This window comes from Sminthopsis crassicaudata, chromosome 2 (assembly GCF_048593235.1).
Source record: "Sminthopsis crassicaudata isolate SCR6 chromosome 2, ASM4859323v1, whole genome shotgun sequence".
NCBI lineage: Eukaryota > Metazoa > Chordata > Mammalia > Dasyuromorphia > Dasyuridae > Sminthopsis > Sminthopsis crassicaudata.
The window spans coordinates 485,477,416-485,498,091 of record NC_133618.1 but is presented as its reverse complement, the minus strand read 5'-3'; the positions used below and the strand labels follow the sequence as shown (position 1 = coordinate 485,498,091).

General features: G+C 39.9%; 1 protein-coding gene across 2 annotated transcripts in view; it reads right to left on the bottom strand.

Annotated features, from left to right (window-relative positions):
* The window catches only part of NKD1 (NKD inhibitor of WNT signaling pathway 1), a 109,100-nt gene that overhangs the window by 19,915 nt on the left and 68,509 nt on the right, over positions 1-20,676 (bottom strand). For both annotated transcript variants that reach the window (XM_074293361.1, XM_074293362.1), the window contains one exon: positions 18,508-18,565. In XM_074293361.1, the coding sequence (XP_074149462.1) occupies positions 18,508-18,565 (58 nt within the window). The remainder of the gene's footprint in view (positions 1-18,507; positions 18,566-20,676) is intronic.

Here is a 20,676-nt window from a genome sequence, read left to right as displayed (position 1 = left end):
TTTCCCATCCAGAGAAAGCCCAAGGTAGAGTAACTTGGATAGCTTTGAGAATCAGCTAATACATGAAAAGACATCCAAGATCCTCAAGCAATGAGCGGAAATAAGGCAGCATTGTTTTTACATTATTTCTACCTAAGTACCCTGCAAACAAGGCTGGAAGCAGAAAAACTTCCATGATTCTGTCATACTTCCCCAAGGCTGGGGAACGGGCTCTGCTCCTGCATTAGATGGGTTGACACAAGTGAAAGGGACATGGTTAAAATCTACAAAATCACGCTTAGAATGGAGAGAATGAAGCCAGAACCATTAGGAAGAGGGAGCACTTCCAGAGCAAGTCAAATAAAGCAGGGGAGATGGCACAGGTGTCAAGAGACAAAGAAGTTTAAGGAGGGCTTTGGAGAATTTGTGGATTATGGGAACATGAGTTTTAGAACTGGAAGGGACATTAAAGATAAACTAATCCAAACTTAAGGAAGTCAAGGCTTCAAGAGGCTCAGTGTCTAGTTCCCTTATTTAAGCCCACATGAAATTGTTGTCATACCTGTATGACCTGCCAAAGGTCACATAGGCATATCTCCCTTGGGTTTCTAAGAGAAGCTCAGTATGTCTGGGAAACTAGACAACGTCAGACTGCCTAGATTAACCATAAAAGCACAATTTTGTCATGATGATGAAGAAAATTCATATCCAGACAGGGCTTTTAGGTTAAAATTTACCTTCCTCATAACTCTGTGAGAAAAAAAAGACACAGGCTCAAAAGGTAAAGTAACTCTTATGGTCACAAAGAAAGGAAGACAACACAGGATTTTAGGCTTTGAAGGAATTTTATTATTAGCTAATCCTATCCCCTCATTTTATAGATTAGCCTAAGGAGAGAAAATAACCCGCCCAAGATCACACCAGGAGCCAAGCTTTCTGACTGGTCAGCGTGCTCTTTTTTCCATACCACTCTGCCCTCTTGGAGCCCAACTGCTATTTCTTTTATCGTGGTTTCTTGTCTCCCTGCCTAGAACTCTTTTCGTTATATACCTGAAGGGTCCATGAAGCCCACAGGGTTGCCCCACAATGACTGACATATCCCTGCTTTTTCCTGCCAAAACAGAAAAGTGATGCTGTCAATAAGCATTTCTAAATGCCCTGGTGGTCAAGCATTCATAAATGGTGTTTTGTACCATTTGGTACCATGTAATAAATGCTATGCTAAAAACTAAGGATACAAAGAAAAGCCAATGTGGTTCCTGTCTTCAAATTACTCACATTTTAATGGGGAATGGCAGTATGCAAACAACGATGTACATATATCTTGCACATGCGCATATGTGTATGCATATGCACATATACACACATATATTTATATGCATGTGTACATATATATGTGTTTGTAGGGGAGGGAAGGAGAGAGGGGAAAAGAAGAGGGAAGAGAAAGAGAGAGAGAAAGAGAGAGACAGAGACAGAGACAGAGAGAAACAGAGACAGAGAGAGACAGAGAGAGAGAGAGACAGAGACAGAGACAGAGAGAGACAGAGAGACAGAGAGAAAGAGACAGAGAGAGAGACAGAGAGAGAGACAGAGACGGAGACAGAGAGAGACAGAGACAGAGAGACAGAGAGAGACAAAGACAGAGAGAGACAGAGACAGAGACATAGAGAGAGAGAGACAGAGAGACAGAGACAGAGAAAGAGAGAGACAGAGAGACAAAAAGAGAAAGAAAGTGACAGAGTCAGAGAGAAAGAACTGAATTTTGTCAGAAGAAATTGTGTATGTGCAATGGAAAGAATAATGTAAACTGCTTTCATGAATTTTCATGCCAAACAGGGACTACTTTCTGCAGAAGGTATAGAGGTATTAGAGGCACTATATCCTGCTGAGACTGTGAATCATATCGTGATGCTGGTAGAAATCACATAGACTAACCCCTTAATAAACTGGATCCCACAGGGATACTGATTAACTTGGTTCGACAACCAGTCTGATGATTAGACAAAGTATGGAAATAGATCCAGAGAACTGGTGTTAACTATTTCATGGATCTGAGCCTAAATCATAATAAATCACAAAGCCATAATCATAAAGAGCTCTTTCTGCCCTTTAAGAGTTTATAATCAATGACAGACACTAACACACAAATAAGTAAAAGGGCCATAAATTAGAGGTAAAAAATTTACCAGTGTAAATTATACAATAGCTATTTTTCTAAAAAGTTACCTGGAATACGATATTTAGGGAAATAATTTCCAATCCTTCATGTAAATTAATTTACCTCCAAGAGAAATGTAAAGAGATAATTATCCTGTGTGCACGCACCAGCATAGCTTCAGTTTTTCATAGGCAATAGTTTCAAAGTCCACAAAAAAGGAATGTCCTTCATGGGAGTTTGTTCTTTGTGTCTGTTTCTGTCTTATTGTTATGTATGTTATTCCAATTCCTTTTTTCACTGTATATATATATGAAGAAAGGGTTGATGTGTCTTGCATTTTCCTTTCAAATATTTACCTGCATGACTCTCTATACCTTTGTCTCTGTATCTTATTCTCAATCTCCTTTTCTCTTAACAGGGCATTCTATCTCCATTTTCCTTAACTTGCCAAATTACAAAGTTATAGTATATGCTTTCTGTCTAATAAAATACATTCTTTATTGAAAATCCCCCCCCCCCCGCCCCCCAAGGCTGGGGTTAAGTGACTTGCCCAGGGTCACACAGCTAGGAAGTGTTAAATGTCTGAGATCACATTTGAACTCAGATTCTCCTGAATTCAGAGTTGGTGCTCTATCCACTGCGCCACCTAGCTGGCCCCGGTTGAAAATTTTAAAAGTAAGTAAAAGGAAATTTTTTTTTTCCCCCTGAGGCAATTGGGTTAAGTGACTTGCCCAGAATTACACAGCTAGTATCTATTAAGTGTCTGAGGCCATATTTGAACTCAGGTCCTCCTGAATTCAGGATTGGTGCTCTATCCACTGCCATCTAGCTGTTCCTATACATTTCTTAAAAAGAAAACTAAATCAAGTTAATTAGGTGACCTCAATTTTTTTTCCTGTAAATCAGCAATTTTTCATAGAAAAAAAAGAGATTTCCTCCTGTCATTTACAGAAATACTTCAGTAAATCAGTATTTTTCACTTTATAATTAATATGATCTAGAGTTTGAGATTATTAATATATTAATAATTATTAATATATTAATAATAATTTAATATTATTAAAGCATGAAAAGGGTAAAGAACAAGAAGATGTTAGAGATGGTATTTCCTATATGCAAGTTTAGACAGGTTGGAGACAGGATCTGGTATCCTGGTTCTTAATTGATTTGGGCAGTTCACAGATATACATGTGAGAATATGTATAGCAGAAACATAATATTGAATTTAATAATGTAATGGGAGGGTAGGGGAAAAACAGGAAGGCAGATGTGACATGTAGCATCCTTCTCTTATCTTCACCCTGGGGGAAGAGGTAATGGGGTCTTAATTCCTTAAGTGTTCAAAAGCAACAAATCCCAAAAAAACAGGCCAAAGCAAGGTTCCAGCAGGAGATCCTAATCCCATCTGCAAACCCCAATTCTTCTTAAAAACTTAATAGAAATTTATTGATTTGGATGATGCAAATTACAAGTCTAAAAATGATTGGAGGAAGAAACTGTCACACTCTACCCACTAAATTTGTCCCAGTAGGGTTTCATCATACTGAAGATTCAAGGTGTTTAACATTTTGTCAATAGGTAGGGAGACAGAATAAACAAGATCTAGTTCTTTACTTCAGTAAGACTACATTCTAATAAAAGGGTATGGTTTACAAATAGCTGCAATACTATATAGATGCTGAAAGCATAGGAAGAGATATCACGTTAAACTGGATAGAGAGATGACTAAGGAAGATGGGTTCAAATTCTGATTGACCCCAAATGATGAGATAACCCTGGGCAGATCATTTGACCTCTCATAGCCCCCATGTAACTCTACAAGAAATTAAGTTGTAGAGCAGGTCAAAATACATTAGTAGAGGAAATATCTTCCTTGGGGATTCCCTTCATCAAAATAAATTGGTAGAGAGAATTTCTTTTTGGGGGAATTTCCAATTCCAATGAAATCATTGGTCTATATACCAAAAAGTACCTAAAAGTCCTAGGTATATTTTAAGGAAGGGAGGAAAGGAAGTAAAGAGCAAACTTAAAGGGGGAGGGAGAGGGGAACCAGGATAGGAACAGGGATCACTTCATGGAGAAAATGGCATAAAATGTTAACAATTTCACTCATTTCCATATTACCTGAACCCTTCAACCCTGTGAGGTGGCTCATTTTTCAGAGGACCTGTCTCTTGTCAGTTTTCCTGAGCTGTAAAATTATACCTTCCCTAGCCCTCATCCAGTTAGCTTCATCTACTTCTCCATTTAATATCCCACTCAGGTACAAATTTTTTCAGCAAAGGTGGAAACCTAGGAAAGGATGAGTGTCACTGGGCTAAGTTTTTAAAGTCCCAAGTTATAACAGGGTTAAATAATTCTGTTATGACTTGGGATTAATCGGTACACTCTGCCTGAATAAAGCTGCTTACCCTACTTCATGGTGACTCCATCTTCTAGAAGCTGAAGCCCAGACTGCTCCATCCTCCTCAAAAGCTAACTTTTCTAAACTTGTCAAATTCTGACAAACCTGACCATCCACCTTAAAGTGCTTAATAATTCTTTAGTGTGCTCATTCTGGAAAATGGGAGGAGGGAGATCTCATAATAAACCAGGAATTTGCCTGCTGAATGTAGGAAAGGGGGTAGGGGGAGGGAAGGGCTCTACATTTTTTAATATCCTTATAAGTGAATATTACACAGAGACACTGGCTCCATCTTGACAAGCCACAAGTTTAAATACAAACAATTTTTTTTTAGCTTCAAAGTCCCCTCCCTCAACAATCCCTATCCTTTAAAAAATTAGATGAGGGCTCAGTCTTCAAAGCATCCCGCTTAGCTTAACTCAGAAGAGGTCCTGGCTAGAGATGCAAGCCTCTCATGCTTATCTAAACCAAACCCAAAGTTCAAAAGAAAGTTATCAACAAACTACCTTCAGGTTCAATATCTCCTTTCAACTTGTCTTTGATAAAACCCAAAGAAAGAAACCCCTATCACTGCTCTTTCCTTACTCCTACACTCTTTTCCTCCCTCCTCCTATGAGAAAGACACACACAAAGAAAGAGAGACAGAGACAGAGTCAGAAAAGGAGAGAGAAAAAAGTCAAAAAGTCAGAAAGAGAGAGAGAGAGAGAGAGAGAGAGAGACAGAGAGAGAGAGAGAGAGAGAGACAGAGACAGAGACAGAGACAGAGACAGAGACAGAGACAGACAGAGAGACAGAGAGAGAGAAGAAGGAAAGAGAAGAGATAAGATAATCCTGGTTTTCTTCCTTTTTCCTTGAAGATGTGAAAAGATCCTTCTGTCTCTGTTTCCATGCCTTAATTGATAACTAACCTGATTTGAACTGAAGCCACTGAAGCAGACAGTTTGCCTCTCTAGCAGGCAGCCTCTAGATTGCTTCTGCAGTCCCTCCTGGGATGAGTATCCTTAAATTGTTAGTAGCCAACAGGACACTCTTCACAATCTGGCCACCTCCTATCTCACCAGTCTTCTTACAATTTATTCTCCTCTATACACTGATTTACTTATACTACACGGTATACTATACTATACTCATACACGGTAGTTGTGCCCAATATTCCTCCTCACTCCCAGCTCTCTAAATCCCTGGCTTCCCATGGCCAAAATACAGGTCAAATGCTGTCTTCTAAGAGATCTGCCTAGTTGCTAGAGCCTCTCTCCCTTAAGGCTACCTCTACTCTTCATTTACCTATTTATTTATCTACATGTACCTATTTATTTACAGTGGGCAATGAATGATAAACTCTTTGAGGGCAGGAACTGTTTTTTGTCTGTCTTTCCAATCTTAACACTCATTTCAGTACCTTGGAACATAGTAAATAAGTGCTTAATAAATGCCTTTTGATTGATTGATAATGAAGGAACTGGTTCAGTCTTTCCCATTGACTACAGGAGCAAAAATGGAGACCAAGCTACTCTTGACAGTGTCCAGAAGAGACTTCACTCTCTCACTTTGTCCCTTAGCAAGTTACATTGCTTAATTGCACCTGACAGAAATGACACAGAAAACATCCTGAAACCATCCCAGACATTTATTTTGGTCCCTTTCAGGAACTGTTTATTAATTAAAATCACATTTTGATCAGGTTCAAAAGGTACCGCAATTTCAAAAAAATATATAGGAAGGATGTATTCCTGCTGACTCCAGTCTCCCACCTACCACAACAAATTCCAAATGAAAACAAGAAATCCTATACCAACACTACCCTTCTACCCCCTCCCCCCTAAAATCCCCACCATTCCTGAAACAGAATTAATCTTGCTCCATCAGTCATAAGACAGCAATGCTGAGTGACAAGTCATCCATTAGACTGTTGGAAATTGCTAATTGGAGCTCACTGTGGTGCCAACAAGGTCAAATTATTTCCAAGGAACAATAACATTCAGATCCACAGTTTGGTGCCAGGGGAAGATCCAATTATCTGGCTGTTCCTTTCGTCCCTTGCCACATGTTCCCCTTCCCATGTCCCAGTCCCAGGAGGTCACATCTTGATGCAGCTATTTGGGAATGACTATAAACAGTGGATGCTATGGCAGAGTTTATTTATTTAATTCTTTAAAAACACTTACACACAGAAAGAAGGGCAGAATAATCAAGTTGGTTTGTTTGTTCAACCAAATTAAGGGTCTGAAAGGTGTTATAGAAGAGAGAGATGATTATTGCAATCTATAAAGTTCTCCACCCACATCCATGCTCCCCTTGCCCAACCTCCCCTTTGTCATTTTTCACACTCAAGCCATGAAGAAAGGAGTACCGTGCACACTGACCAGATTACGGGCTCTATTTCCCATTAGCTCCCAATCTGGCTCCATTCCACCCCCAGCAACTGCCAGATTAAACGCATTACTTGACCATCTTCACCCAGATCACTTTGATGTTCGGTTCTCATGCTTCAAAATACCTTTTGGATGAAGATCAGACGGCATTAAACAGAATTACTAATTAATTAAGCAAAGTTAAATTTTAAACACTGTTTGTTGTGTTAGCCAAAAGCCTGAACAGAACAGACTTTTTTTTTTCTTTCAGCAAGATCAAAGACAGTCTCTTCCCTCTCCCCTCCCCCAGTTCTTTCTTTAAAGGAAGAAGGAAGGAAGGAAAGAAAAGGGGAAAGAAAGAAAAGAAGAAGAAAAAGTGTAAGCTTCAGTTATGGAGAGTTAAAAGCAAATACCTATAGTGGTGGGATGTTACTTTAATCATCAGACACAACAGAAGACACATTATAGGGAAGCAATATGCTATTCGAGACATTATCACTTAATTCTGAAGAGAACACAATTTGAGTGTAAATTGTCACCTTCATATGGACCATTCAGCCTGTCTAATAGCATTATCTGCCCTAGGAGTTTGAGACTGGGATGGCACAAAGCCCACCCAGGCCTCAAGCTGTTGACAGCTGGCGCCACCCAAACAGCACCAGAAGAAAAAGAGGTGAGTTGAAATAAAACAGACTCCTAGCCCCCCACTTACTCCCCCTGCTCCAGATGGCTACCAACATCAACAGGGAACAGTGCTACTCAAACAGCCTCCGTGGCCTTTCCTTCCACCACACTCCTGCAATTCCCTCCAGTAAAGTAAATCCCAAGGGGGAAATTACCCCCATGGACACCCCTACATACATGCTTTGGGGTTCAGGTCTAGTCTGAGCCCTGTCTCATTCATGAAACCTTCTCCAGTGATCCTGAGTGCCATGGATCTCTCCATTCCTTGACCTCCAAAGGCACTTAAAATCTATGCCGAATATTCTAATTGTATTATGTATTCTTCCTTATAGTTCTTGAATATTGCATGTCCTCAGCTGGACTGTATACTTCAGAAAAAAAGGGCTTCTCTTGAATATCTCCCATAGCATTGTGCTGGGCACATCATAGAATCCAATCAATTTATGATTCTCTGAGGCTGAAGAAGAATCTGGTCCATTTTTAAATCAACATGAAACATTTGTGGTTTAAAGTCCAAAAAGTGGCTAATGTCAACATTAGCAAGCTAATCTCAATATTTCTGACTAGGACTGGGCAATTAGTATCATCCTAGAAAGAACAGTCTACATTTTAGAAATAGTTATTAGCAATTTAGCACCACTTACAAACAACAAAAACCATATTTCAATTGCATTCAATCAATAAACATTTATTAAGCACCTACTATGTGCTGGGCATTGTGCTAAATACTGAGTAGGCAAAAAGAGGTGAAATGTAATTTTTGCCAAGTAAAGAATTACAATCTATTGGAGGGAGCATCATGCAAACAAATATATACCAAACACACTCCACACAAGATAGATAAGAAATATATAAGCACTGGAATCAACAGGAGTCAGGCAAGTATTCCTATAAAAGGAGGGATTTTAGTTGGGACTTGAAAGAAGCCAGGGAGGTTAGTGCACGGGGAACACCTCTTCTCAGCCCAGTTAATTAGCTAGCAAGCTTTTTGTAAGATGTAATATGAGTTAGGTTTTTTGGTCCAATGTCTGGATGCTAGCCATCACATGTACAGGGCACGTGGCTTATTATCAGCTAAAAATTTTGTATCCTAGGCTGACATGGCCCTTACATTCAGAACACTTCTGGATAACTACCTTCCATTATCGGCTGGCATAGCAAATAAAGACTAATTTTAACATCTGCCTGAGCCAAACATAATTAGGAAGGTAAGTCTGTTGCCAACAATGACTAAAAGCTTACAACACACGCCAACCAGAACAGAACGGACTCTTGGATCATACGCTACTTTGGACTATTTTACCCTGTTTTAACCTATTTTTCTAGATAATAAAGAGTTCACTAATATAATCCAATTCCATTCATTATTAAAATGAGGAAACAGACCTAGAAAAAGCACGAAGTGGTCTGGAACCCATGAAATAGGATACTGAACCCTCCAACCCAGAGGTTCTGCATGTAAGCAGCCAACATTAGCTCTGCATAGCTGGGATGGCAAAGATCATGGGGGCAGAATGGTACAGTAGGTAGAACCCTGATGAGTTACCAGCCTATTAACCAATGTAACCGAGTTACATCCAGAATATTCATAATGGGCAGGGCAAAGAATGACATCACCCCACACTCCCCCAACTCTAATTTGGAACATAATCTTGTGTAAAAGTAATTCCCAATGGGCCAACATATTAAGGGGTCGGTTTTCTGTTTAATAGGGCAGGACCCCTGTGTTTCAAAACCATGGTATCCAATAAGTTATATTATTTGGATGATGGAACCAACTTTCTGTTAATTAATGGGTTATGTCCCTTCCTTCCAAAACTCCTTAAAAACAGAAAAGACACTCCTTTGATTGACCATCAGGGATGACAGAGCTTGGCAGAGAGGAAATGAGACACTGCTTCAATAGAAAAGATTCTCAGTCTTTCTCCTTTTCTCACTCTCCCTCTTCTCTTCCAAAGGATACTGGAAAAGTTACTAATACTCCGCTAGACTTTCATATATTAGACAAATATATATATATTTTATTCAGGTGACCTTGCCAGTGTTAATACCATCCTCCAGATAAAGCCCCCCATAGAACTAGAATCTTAGTTGAAAATTAAGGCACTTAGCAGGTGTGGCAATACATACTTGTAATTTTTGGTGCTGTGAAGACTAAGATTGGTGAATGGCTTGAGCTTATTTCTAAGCTGCGATAGAATTAAGTAAATTGCCCTTGGAACTAATTCTAGCACTAATATGGTGAGCCTCTACATATTTGGTGGGCCATCAAGCTGCTTAAGCATGGGTCAGCTAGCCAAGGTCCGAAATGGAGCAGGTCAAAACTTCCCTGCTTTGCAGACCTCAAATTACCACTATACTTCTAGCCTGGGTAAGAGAAAGGAGGGAAAGAAAATGAGAAAAGGAAGGGGAAGAGGATGAAGGAGTAGGAGAGAAAGAAAGAGAGACAGACAGACAGACAAAGTCAGAGAGAAACAGACAAAGAGAATACTGGAGGCATTCCCTCCCATGCAAAAGCCAAGTTTTCTTGCCTCTTCTAAAACCAAAATAATCCAGAATTCTTCCTCTGTTTGGGAGCAAGGGGTCACCTCTCCAAGAACAGTTCAAATCCAGTGGTTCCCTCTCTATTTCCATTTCTCCCCTACCTAAGTGCAATTTTCTGTCAGCAGCTTTTACACATAGACCAGGTGTGGGGGAGCAAAGCAAAAGACAGGGGCGGGGGGGGGGGAATAATACCTTTCAGATAAATGAATTTCAATTTTTTCCCCTCCTTGAAAGTACAGGGTTGATAACCATTTTCTGCTTTGAGGCTGTGGTAGGATTGAGATGAAACATCTGTTTTGGGAAGGGGAATTGGGAGGGGGGGGGGAAGAGAAGGAAGCAAAAAGGAAAAAAAAAAAAAGTGGAAAAAGGACCAAAAAGGCTTTTTTTTTTTTTTTTGCTAAAAATATCATGTCTCTTTTTCCCCAAAAACTTAAAACATGTGATGAAATTCAACTTTTAAAATATAACCCCCGAGCTACTTGAAACTATAAAAGTCTCCTTAGTATCTGAGACAAGTCAGAATTTCCACTGTTCAAGCTGCGCTTTTATGAACAGCAGACTTTAGAGAAAGGGCACTTGTTCTCTCTCCATTGCGTTAAAACTTTGGGTTTCTGCAGCTACTGTAGTCACAGTGGAGTCAGAGCCGACAAAAGCTCTCTGAATGGAGGACAGCAAGCTGGCCAGAACAATGCCGACATGGCTGGGCCTGCCCATGGCCTGCTGCACTCATGGCTGCTAAGATGGCTGGCACTCTCCTCCTTCCCACGGCTCCACAGACAAAACTTACCTTCCTGCCATCTGGGGAACCTTACAATATTGACCAAAGGTGCCTCAGGAATTTTGCCAATGAATAATACAGAAGGAGCACCTACAAAGTGCTGGATTGATTTACTGTATGTTGGACTGGAAATCAAGGGTCTCAAAACCTTGTCTCCATTCTAAACTGTGACTTTGGGCAAATCACTCTCTATTTTGGGGAATCGGTTTCTCTTCGGTTAATTATGGGAGTGGGACTAGATCTTTTTAAGGTCTCCTGCTAACATGGCCTATGATGTTATGAGAAAATTCAGAGATGCCAAGAATTATTTGCTCTATTGCTAAGAAAAGTCTTGAAAAGTAACAAGTACCACTGGGCTTGTATCCCAAAGAGATCTTAAAGGAGGGAAAGGGACCTGTATGTGCAAGAATGTTTGTGGCAGCCCTCTTTGTAGTGGCCAGAAACTGGAAACTGAGGGGATGCCCATCAATTGGAGAATGGCTGAATAAATTATGGTATATGAATATTATGGAATGTTATTGTTCTGTAAGAAATGACCAACAGGATGATTTCAGAAAGGCCTAGAGAGACTTACATCAACTGATGCTGAGTGAAATGAGCAGAACCAGGAGATCGTTGTATACTTCAACAACAGTGCTATATGATGATCAATTCTGATGGACGTGGCCATTTTCAACAATGAGATGAACCAAATCAGTCCCAATAGAGCAGTAATGAACTGAACCAGCTACACCCATCGAAAGAACTCTAGGAGATGACTATGAACTACTACATAGAATTCCCAATCCCCCTATTTTTGTCCACCTGCATTTTGGATTTCCTTCACAGGCTAATTGTACACTATTTCAAAGTCTGATTCTTTTTGTACAGCAAAACAACTGTTTGGACATGTATACATATATTGTATTTAATTTATACTCTAATATATTTAACATGTATTGGTCAACCTGCCATCTGGGAGGAGGAAGGAGGGGAAAATTAGAACAAAAGGTTTGCAATTGTCAATGTTGTAAAATTACCCATGCATATATCTGGTAAATAAAAACTATTAAAAAAAAAAAGAAAGAAAAAAAAAAGAAAAGAAAATAACAAGTACCTACTGAGGAAAAATGGCCATCAGCCAGGGAAGTGAGGACAGGAAGAGGAGGAAAGGAAAAGGACTAACTTCATTTTCATGTGGATTCTACTTTAAGTTGATATGTGAAACCAGAACTTAAAAAAAAAATTAACATTTTGAAGAGATAGGATGAAGTTGAAATCATTAGAGGAAGACTTTTTTTTTTTTAATACCCCATTGTTTCTTTAAATAGGAAAGTTGCTTATTTGTTGATAGGTCAGTTGGCTGATAAAGGGAAGAGAAAGATGAGTAAAAGGAAAAGGAAGAAGAGAAAAAAAAAAAAACTAAAACTTAAGTATTTAGAGTCCTGGGCCAATAAAGATCAATCTGAATGGAAGATTATGACCAAGTAACATAGGAATGAATCTCTCATTATGGTCACACTTTTACTTAGATCCCCAGAGACCTCTATAGACTAAAAGGCAGAAGAGGAGGCAGGAAGTCCATTACCTTGGTAGAAGACAAAGATAGAAAATAAAAAGCTTGTAAAAATTGCCCAGATAATCCTGCTGGGCGTTTTATGACCTCTCGGACTGGAATATATTGAAAACAATATGAAAATTATGATATAAGAAAGAAAAAGTGCATATGTAAAACAGTGTCCCTTTTATAAGAAGCCATCCCCAACCTTTCTTTAATTCCAATTTCTTCCCTTTATTAACGATTTCCTATTTATCTCATATATAGCTTGCTTTGTTGTTCACTAGATAATAAACTCCGTGTCTTTTGCTTCTTTTTCTATCCCCAGTGCTTAGTGCCTAACACACAATGTGATTAATCAACACTGATGGATTGAGAACACACACCAGAGAAAGACTTGAATTACCTAGAAATAACCCCTAGCAGTATAAAAGTAGTGTCCATGCATCTCAGGGGAAAAGTTTTGGGAACTGAGTTTGAATCCAGACTCTGGTACTGCTTGAAAATCTCGAGGCAAGTTATTATCTTGCTCTGTAAAATGAGAGTGCTGCCTCCAATCCTAAAAACCTGAAATGTTAAGATAGGGATAAGGCCAGGAGGTGATTTCATTGGTACAGGGAACACCAAGAAACCATGAAACATGTTGGCACCTTCCTGACAACTTTGAGCTTAAGATAGATGCTAAGAACATTGAGAAGTGAGAAGTGTGAACTGCAGGACTCAAATCCTGGTCTTCCTGGCCCCAAAGCTAGTTCTCCAACCACCAGGAAGGAAAATTGAATATTATAGAGCCATAGATCTGGAGCTGGAAGGAATCTCTGAAACCACCTAGTTGATTCCCCCTCATTTTACAGATGGGGAAACTGAGGCTTGGCAAATTGAAGTGATTAGCTCCAGATCATTCAGTCAGGCAGCAACTAGTGCTTCTCACTCTTAAACCCTGTGTTCCTTTCTCTATAACATAGTGCTTCCCTAACACCTGGGAGCTTAATTAATCTATTTGGCATAAGACATTGATACTAGCCAAGGTTTCTGATATGAAAGATTTGAAATTTGACCCAAAGCAATGGGCAATGCTCTAACTTCAGTGCCTACAGCTGCTATCCTTATTTTGTACCCTTCTCAGCTATTTTCCATGGCTCCATTTCATTAATTCATAGTTTGGTGAAAGGAGAGCTGAGTAGAGAGACACTAGTGACAAGGACTGGGGATTCTCTTCTTGAAGTTTTTCCAACCACACATCACAACAGCCCGACAAAGCTAACTCCTCCAATGACTGTTTTAAGCAGGAGGCCAGGACCTCCTACAAACCTGGAGGTGATGCCTAGGGGAGAGAGAAAGACAGAGAGAGAACCCAGATGGTCCTTTCAGAGCAGGAGGGGTGGAATTAGTCTTTTGATCAAAGAGGAATTTGCTTTTAAACTTGACTTCAGTGGACTGATGTGGCTGGCAAACTTGAAAAAGGGAGTGTCAGAGACACAGTGTTAGAGACTCCCATACAGAAATGACTCTGCAACTTTTATCTCTAAAGTCTCAGATACAAGATAGATGGAGAAACCCAGAAACAGACAGACCCCAAGTCAGGAAGAGAAGAGCACACAGACCCTTAATGGGGAGACAAGGAGGCAGCCAGAAACAGAGAGAAAGCATGATACAATGAATGGAGTAGTGCTGGTACCCAGAGTAGGGAAGGCAAGAACTTGCCTCTTGCCTCTTATTCGAAATAGATTCTTCATCTAAAAATGAGGAATTTAAGTCTAATGACCTTGAAGTTCTCTTCCAATTCTAATCAATGGCTCTAAGATTTGCAAATAACAAGAGATTTTTACAAATAGGCCATGTACCTCTATTCTACCATTTATAATCGGGAAACATACGAAGTTTCCAATCCTCTTCATTTGGTGTCTGACAGAGAAGGTTGGAAAAATCCAAGTGAACTGTTGGCCAGAAGCAGACCACACTGAACACTGGGTCTCCTGCCTATATTGGTGGGAGGGTAACTGAAGCCACCACCCCATAGGGTTGCTGTGATGAGTCTTCTAAACAACATAATTGCCATACAAATACAAGTTATTGCTTCATCAACTGCCATGGTTGAGGATACATGCTAATAAAAATATCCACCTGCCCGACAAAGGTTGCTAGCTCCTGAATAGAGAATAAAGAGCTGAAGGGAAGCCAAAAGCTTTGAGCAAGGGTTCCATACCTCTCCTTCCCCCCTTTGCTTTCTGTGAATCCTGAGAGACCCCTTGAGGAAGGCAGACAGTCATGGAAGAGGTAGGGTATTTGTGGGGCCTCAGGCAGGTGACAGGGATGAGAAAAGCTCAGGTTAAGGTCCTCCTCTTCTCATCTCCTGTGGCCAGGCCAGACCAGGCCAGGATGCTGAGTAAATAAGAGTGGCCACTCTCCAAGCCTAACCTCCAGTGAAGTAGGAACACTAAGTCAACAATCCGGCTCTCACGGCTCTAATGCTTTTGATGTTTACTTTGTTCTTTCTATAGTTCAAAAGGAAGCACTAATGCTCTAGCCCTCTTACCAAATACAATCTTAATCTTAGGATTTTGAGCTTTTGCAGTGGGCTAGTTAAGTCTGTTAAGAGGAGGGGATTTGATCCAGCTTTCCATAACAACACAGGAGTTAAATCCTGCTTCTTTATGGATGGCTAGAAGCCTTCTTTTTTATCTTTACGCCTCAGATGGCCTTTTTTCCCCTTTAAATACCCCTCAAGCCCTCCAAAGGGCAATGAACTTGGCTAAGAGAAAAACCCCAAATGAAGAGTCAATTATTTCTTCCCCCACCCCTTCTTGGCCAGTTCTGCTGTGGGGCTAAAGGCTTGCTTGGTCCTTTTGAAGAGGCAAAAAGCAAACAGCAGCAACGGGTTGATCTCCAAGAAGCTTCAGAAATGGTCATTTCCCATTGCTGTTTGCCAGCCACTCCTAACCTCAGGGTCCTTTCAGATACTAAAGTTTCCAATTCTTGAAAGGGCTAACTACATTGTAGAGAACAGCATTCTCATCACTAACAGCACTGTCAGTGTATATGCAGTTTTTTGTACTGAGAACCAAGCAGTCATGAAGGTGGATGTTATGTCCCCTAAATGAATAGAATTTAACTTTCTGTTGAATATAACCTGGAGTGTGGTCTTCTGCCAAACCATTTTGCTATAGGTCAAATTCATTTGAGATCAAATGATCTATTTCTGTTCTTCAACATAAATGAAGTCGTTATGTTTGTGAGCCAAGGACACCTTCTTCGGACTGAGAGCCCCTGGAGGGGCTGTCATTACTTCTCTTTTTGTATCTCTAGCACTTAGTACAGTACCTGACACATTTTAGATGCTTAGTGTTTGTTGATTGATCAATATTAGGTACCTAGTAAGTGCTTGTTGACTGACTGACCTTCCTTTTAATCATGGAAAGTATTAGCCCAGTCCTAGATCATAGATGTACTCTCAGAGCACCAGCAGAGTTAAGTTCAGAGAAGTTAAGTTACTCATCAAGTTGGGTAATGAATGTTTCTACCTGGGTCTCTTCTATAATATCATCTATCTTGGAAATTGTAGAGGGACTACAATCTATTTTAGGATAAGGCATATCAGCATTTACAAAATCAAAGATCCCTGAAGCATAGATTCAGAAATAATACCTGGTATTGAGCACAGGCACTGGCTCTGACACTAGCTCTATGATCTTCCCCATTGTGAACCTTATATTTTTCATCTGCAAAATATTCACAAGCTGTTCCACTACTTAACTCATAGGATTATTAAGAGGAAGTCATTTGAAGCATTATGTAAGAACTATTATTATTATTGTTAATTATTATCATCATTGAGATTTATGAAGTTTCCTCTGTGAACTTGGATTCTTTACCTGGTTTCCCTTTGGTTTACTGGCTTTAAAAATTCAAAGATGAAAAATGAAGTGAAAAAGGTAAATTTTGCTGGTCATACCTAAAATATTCCAAATAAAATAATTCTACTTGGTTTGGTCCCTACCCACTCTCCAAAGGCAGAATCTCCTAATGGAAAAGCCTACTTTATATCCAGAAATGCTACAACTAATTGACATTGACAGGAGAAGGCTTGACAACCTGAACAGAGTGATTCACAGTATTGGCATTTCTCAACCCAGGCAGTCAGATGCAGCTCATCAGGCTTTCTCTGGGTACACGCTACATTGCCCCCATTCAGAAAGGAAATGGCAATGGACCAAAAGGGGGGGTCCCAGGAAATAGCACGGCCATCAGAGCCCCTACTCATCCAGGCGCAGCTTCCAATTCTTTGTATACATACAGGCAGTGGAAAAGAGGCAAAACCAATTCTCATCTCTGACAGGCAATTTTCTGTTCTCAAGCTGCCCCAACTAGTTCATGATTTGTTCTCCCTGAGTGTCTAGACCATGCCAGGGGCACTGGAAGAATAAGTACACAGAGGAAACAGTCCAATCAGAACATAAGAGTTTTATCCTAAATCTTTGCTGTAGGCTCACTATCAATACATTATTCTGCCTCAATTTCCTTATTCCACAAATAGATCTGGGGACTCCCCAAGTGTCAGGATGAAATGACCACTGGGCAGAGAGAATATTTAGGACCTCAGTTCCCTGCTGCTCTATGGTCTCCCCTCCCATCAAAAAGCATAGATTATCATCCAGTTCACCTCCCTCTGTCATCTATCGATATCCCCATTCTGCCCTCACCCTTCCCCCTTCTAACAGCTACTTTTTTCCAGTTAAAATAGAACATTACTGTCCATCCAGGAGATTCTAATTTCTAGATTCCAGACACCATCTAGTCCCAGAACATAATCTCTGTTCATAGCCCAGAAAATGGGACCCGGCTCCTTTAATCCTATAAAACTGAGTCTTGAGGTCCAGACTGTAGAGTTCAGAGTTGCTACAGCTGACACATGATCCTTTAGATCTCTTGAGATAAAAGAAAATAGGGTATAATAAAAGGGCTTAAAGGACCTGGGACAATTTTTGTAACTTCCCTAGTCCTAAAGCTTTTTCATCTATAAAACAGGGAAGAAGGGTAGCAGAGGAAGAGGGTAGATTTGATTAGATGACTGCTTAAGATCTCTTCCTGTTCTAAAGCCTATGAAATCCTCCAGGGATCAAAATCAGCTTTAGTTTCCAAAAGATTTAGAGCACAGATGAGCTAGAACTTCTAGATGGACCTCATTCCCTTTCCCCTTTTTCTCTAAAATTACCCTTCTCTCCATGGCCTTAGAAGAAGAGTTAAACACCACAGGTGTATGTGTATGTGGTAGCAAGTGGGCTGGCATGGAAGGATAATGACAGGACCATGGATGCAAAATCTCTAGGAAAAAATTGAAAGTTATAACAGTGAAGTTACTTGATAAAAGTCACAGAGCTAGTAACAAAAATGGAACTAAAACTTTATTAACAATAATAATAGCATATTTATCTATAATATATATGTATAATATATCTATGTTAAATAAGATAATGAATATAAAGTGCTTTACAAACCTTAAAGCATTTTACATTCATTATCTTTCTTAATTCTCACAACCCTGGGAGGTAAGTACTATTATTATTCCCATTTTACAGATGAAGAAACTAGGCAGAAGTTACTGACTTACTCAAAGTCACACAACCAGTAGATGTCTGGGAAATGAAAAAAATTAGGTGAATATCCAATGTTCTATGCCAGGAGCCAGTAGAATCCAGGTCCACTGAATCTTTATTTCCCCAAGCCCTTCCTTAGAACCTTACAACCTCCCTTTCTTCCTCCTCCCCTTAACCATTCCCACCCCCTCCATCCCCATGCCATCTCAGTGTGAACGGACAAGTTCCCAGGTGTGACATGGACTAAACAGCCAGTCAGCAAACATGGTTCTAAATCACTACTTAAGACTTTCTGGGAATCCTGCAGGGCTGCTGGCAGACCAGAGCCTCCCCTTCCCAGCCTTTGATTAAGGAAGCATTATTGTCCCCTCCCAGCCTCTGATTAAGGAAGCTTTATTGTCCCCTCCCAGCCTCTGATTAAGGAAGCTTTATTGTCCCCTCCCCGCCTCTGATTAAGGAGGCATTCTTGTTCAAGTACCTTCTAGACGAAAATGTTCCTCACTGATTGTTTCTCGGTAAACTTCACCAGCCGGATCCTGTGGAGAGACAAAGCAAAAACACGTCCACCTTAACCACCAGCCTCGAAGTGATTACGGAATATTGAAATGTTAATGAGACACACATTGAGCTGCCAGAGTTAATTATGAAACGAGCTTTGGAAGGTTAAAGGTGTCCCAGAAAGTACTTAATCATTTTTGTTCCAAGATCCCCAGTCTGGTTAGTCACTTGTAGAATGGGACTGGGAAGGGGATTCTAGAAGGGAGGGACCAACGGGGACCCCCAACTCTTTCTGCCTTTAATTCCATGGAGACACAGGCACTTGGAAAGTTAATATGCAAATTCCTTTTGGGGGTTGTATAACATTCATTCCTACCAAGAGGCCTATCCATCAAGAAAGTTACAGACAAAGCAGGCTTATTCCCAAAAAAGGGCACTCTTCCCATCATCACCTCACCCCTTAATTCTGGAATTGCTATGACAATATTGAAAAAGTCCTTTCGGTGATACTTCCTCAGCTTTATTTCCTTCTACTCTCCTTCACCTAACTCAACTCCAGCCAAATAGCACTGCTCTCTGCTGTCTCCTCTTCCTCTTCACCCCCCCCCAAAAAATTCTTTAAAGTGAAGATAAAGGACCGGGTTCAAATACAGTGACTTTGGGCATATTACTTAACCTCAAGGTTAGGGTAACTCTATAAGCTACAGAGAAGATGCCCACCCATGAAACCTTCCCCTTGCACCTTCTTCTAAGATCACCGCCCTCTTGGATTTCGCCTAGCACACTGACGGTATCTCTCTGATGTACTTCCACAAATTATAACATATTTGTGGTTCTCAAATCCCTATTTCCTGTCATTGGAGTAAAGTATCTTGGCTTCAGGCTTGGAAGATACCACAAAATAGAGGGGCCAAACATGCAGTTCACAACACTCTCCAAGGCTTCCCAAACCAGATTAAAATGGAATTGAGAAATATTTAACAAAATAAATAAAAATTACAATAAAACAGTTGGTATTATAGTTTCAAACAGAGTCAACATACAGCCTGTAGAGTTTTATGTGGATTCCATTTCTTTTGATGTTGACTCCATTCTCATTTTGTAAATGAGGAAACTAGTGACTTGTCCAACTAGTGATTTATTCATATACTAAAATGGATAGTAAGCATCGGATGTGGAATTTGAACTCAATCCTCTCATTTAAGAAAAAGTGGTGATTCCACTGAATAAATACACTGGACCTTCCTCACAGGTTAAAGCCAGCCATTTTATTTATTTATTTATTTTTCATTCTATCAGGATATTTCAAAAATAGAAATCTGAATGCTAATGATTCACCCAAAAGCATTTGAAGATATGAATACCCTATGCTGGCAAATAACTATCAGTTTCCACCTCTCCCAATTTCTGGAAAGGTGGGGTTTCAGTAGATGAAGAGGAAAAGGAGAGAGCACTCCTATGTGGCTAAAGCAGAGCTAGGTGAGAAGCAGGTAGGTGGTTCAGTGTATAGTGTTCTGGGCCTGGAGTCAGGAAGAGGAGAGTTCAAATCCACTTTCAGACACTGTGTGACCATGTGCAAGTCATATAATAATCTGTCTGCTTCTGTTTTCTCATTCATAAAACAGAGATAATAATACCTCACAGGGTTGTTGTAATTTTCAATTTAGATTTGTAAAGAATTTGTCATATTTTGGGCACATAGTAGATGCTTAACCTACTATGTTAACCATTAACAAATGCTTGTTACCTTCTTTTTTCCCTTTCTAGCAAACTTTTCAAGTTTTGGTTTTTGGGTTTTGGTTTTTATTTTTTGTTCCTTTTCCTCATACCTTTCCCTACATTGAGCATAAGATTATAAATCTAGAGCAAAAAAGGACCTCAGAAATTATCTATTCTCAATTTATAGATAAAAGGAAAGAAGGAAATTTATTAACTCTATAGATAAAAGGAAAGATAAAAGGATAGTCATTTGACCATCTCCCTACACCCCCTCATTTTACAGATTAGGAAGAAGAGGCCTGAAATGAGGAAGTGACTTGCCCAATAACAAACAGAGAGAGAAAGAGGCAGAGTAAGGATTCACACTCAGATTCCCTTATTACAAGTTCAGCATCCTTTCCCCTCTATCACTTGACCCCTTCTCTCCACC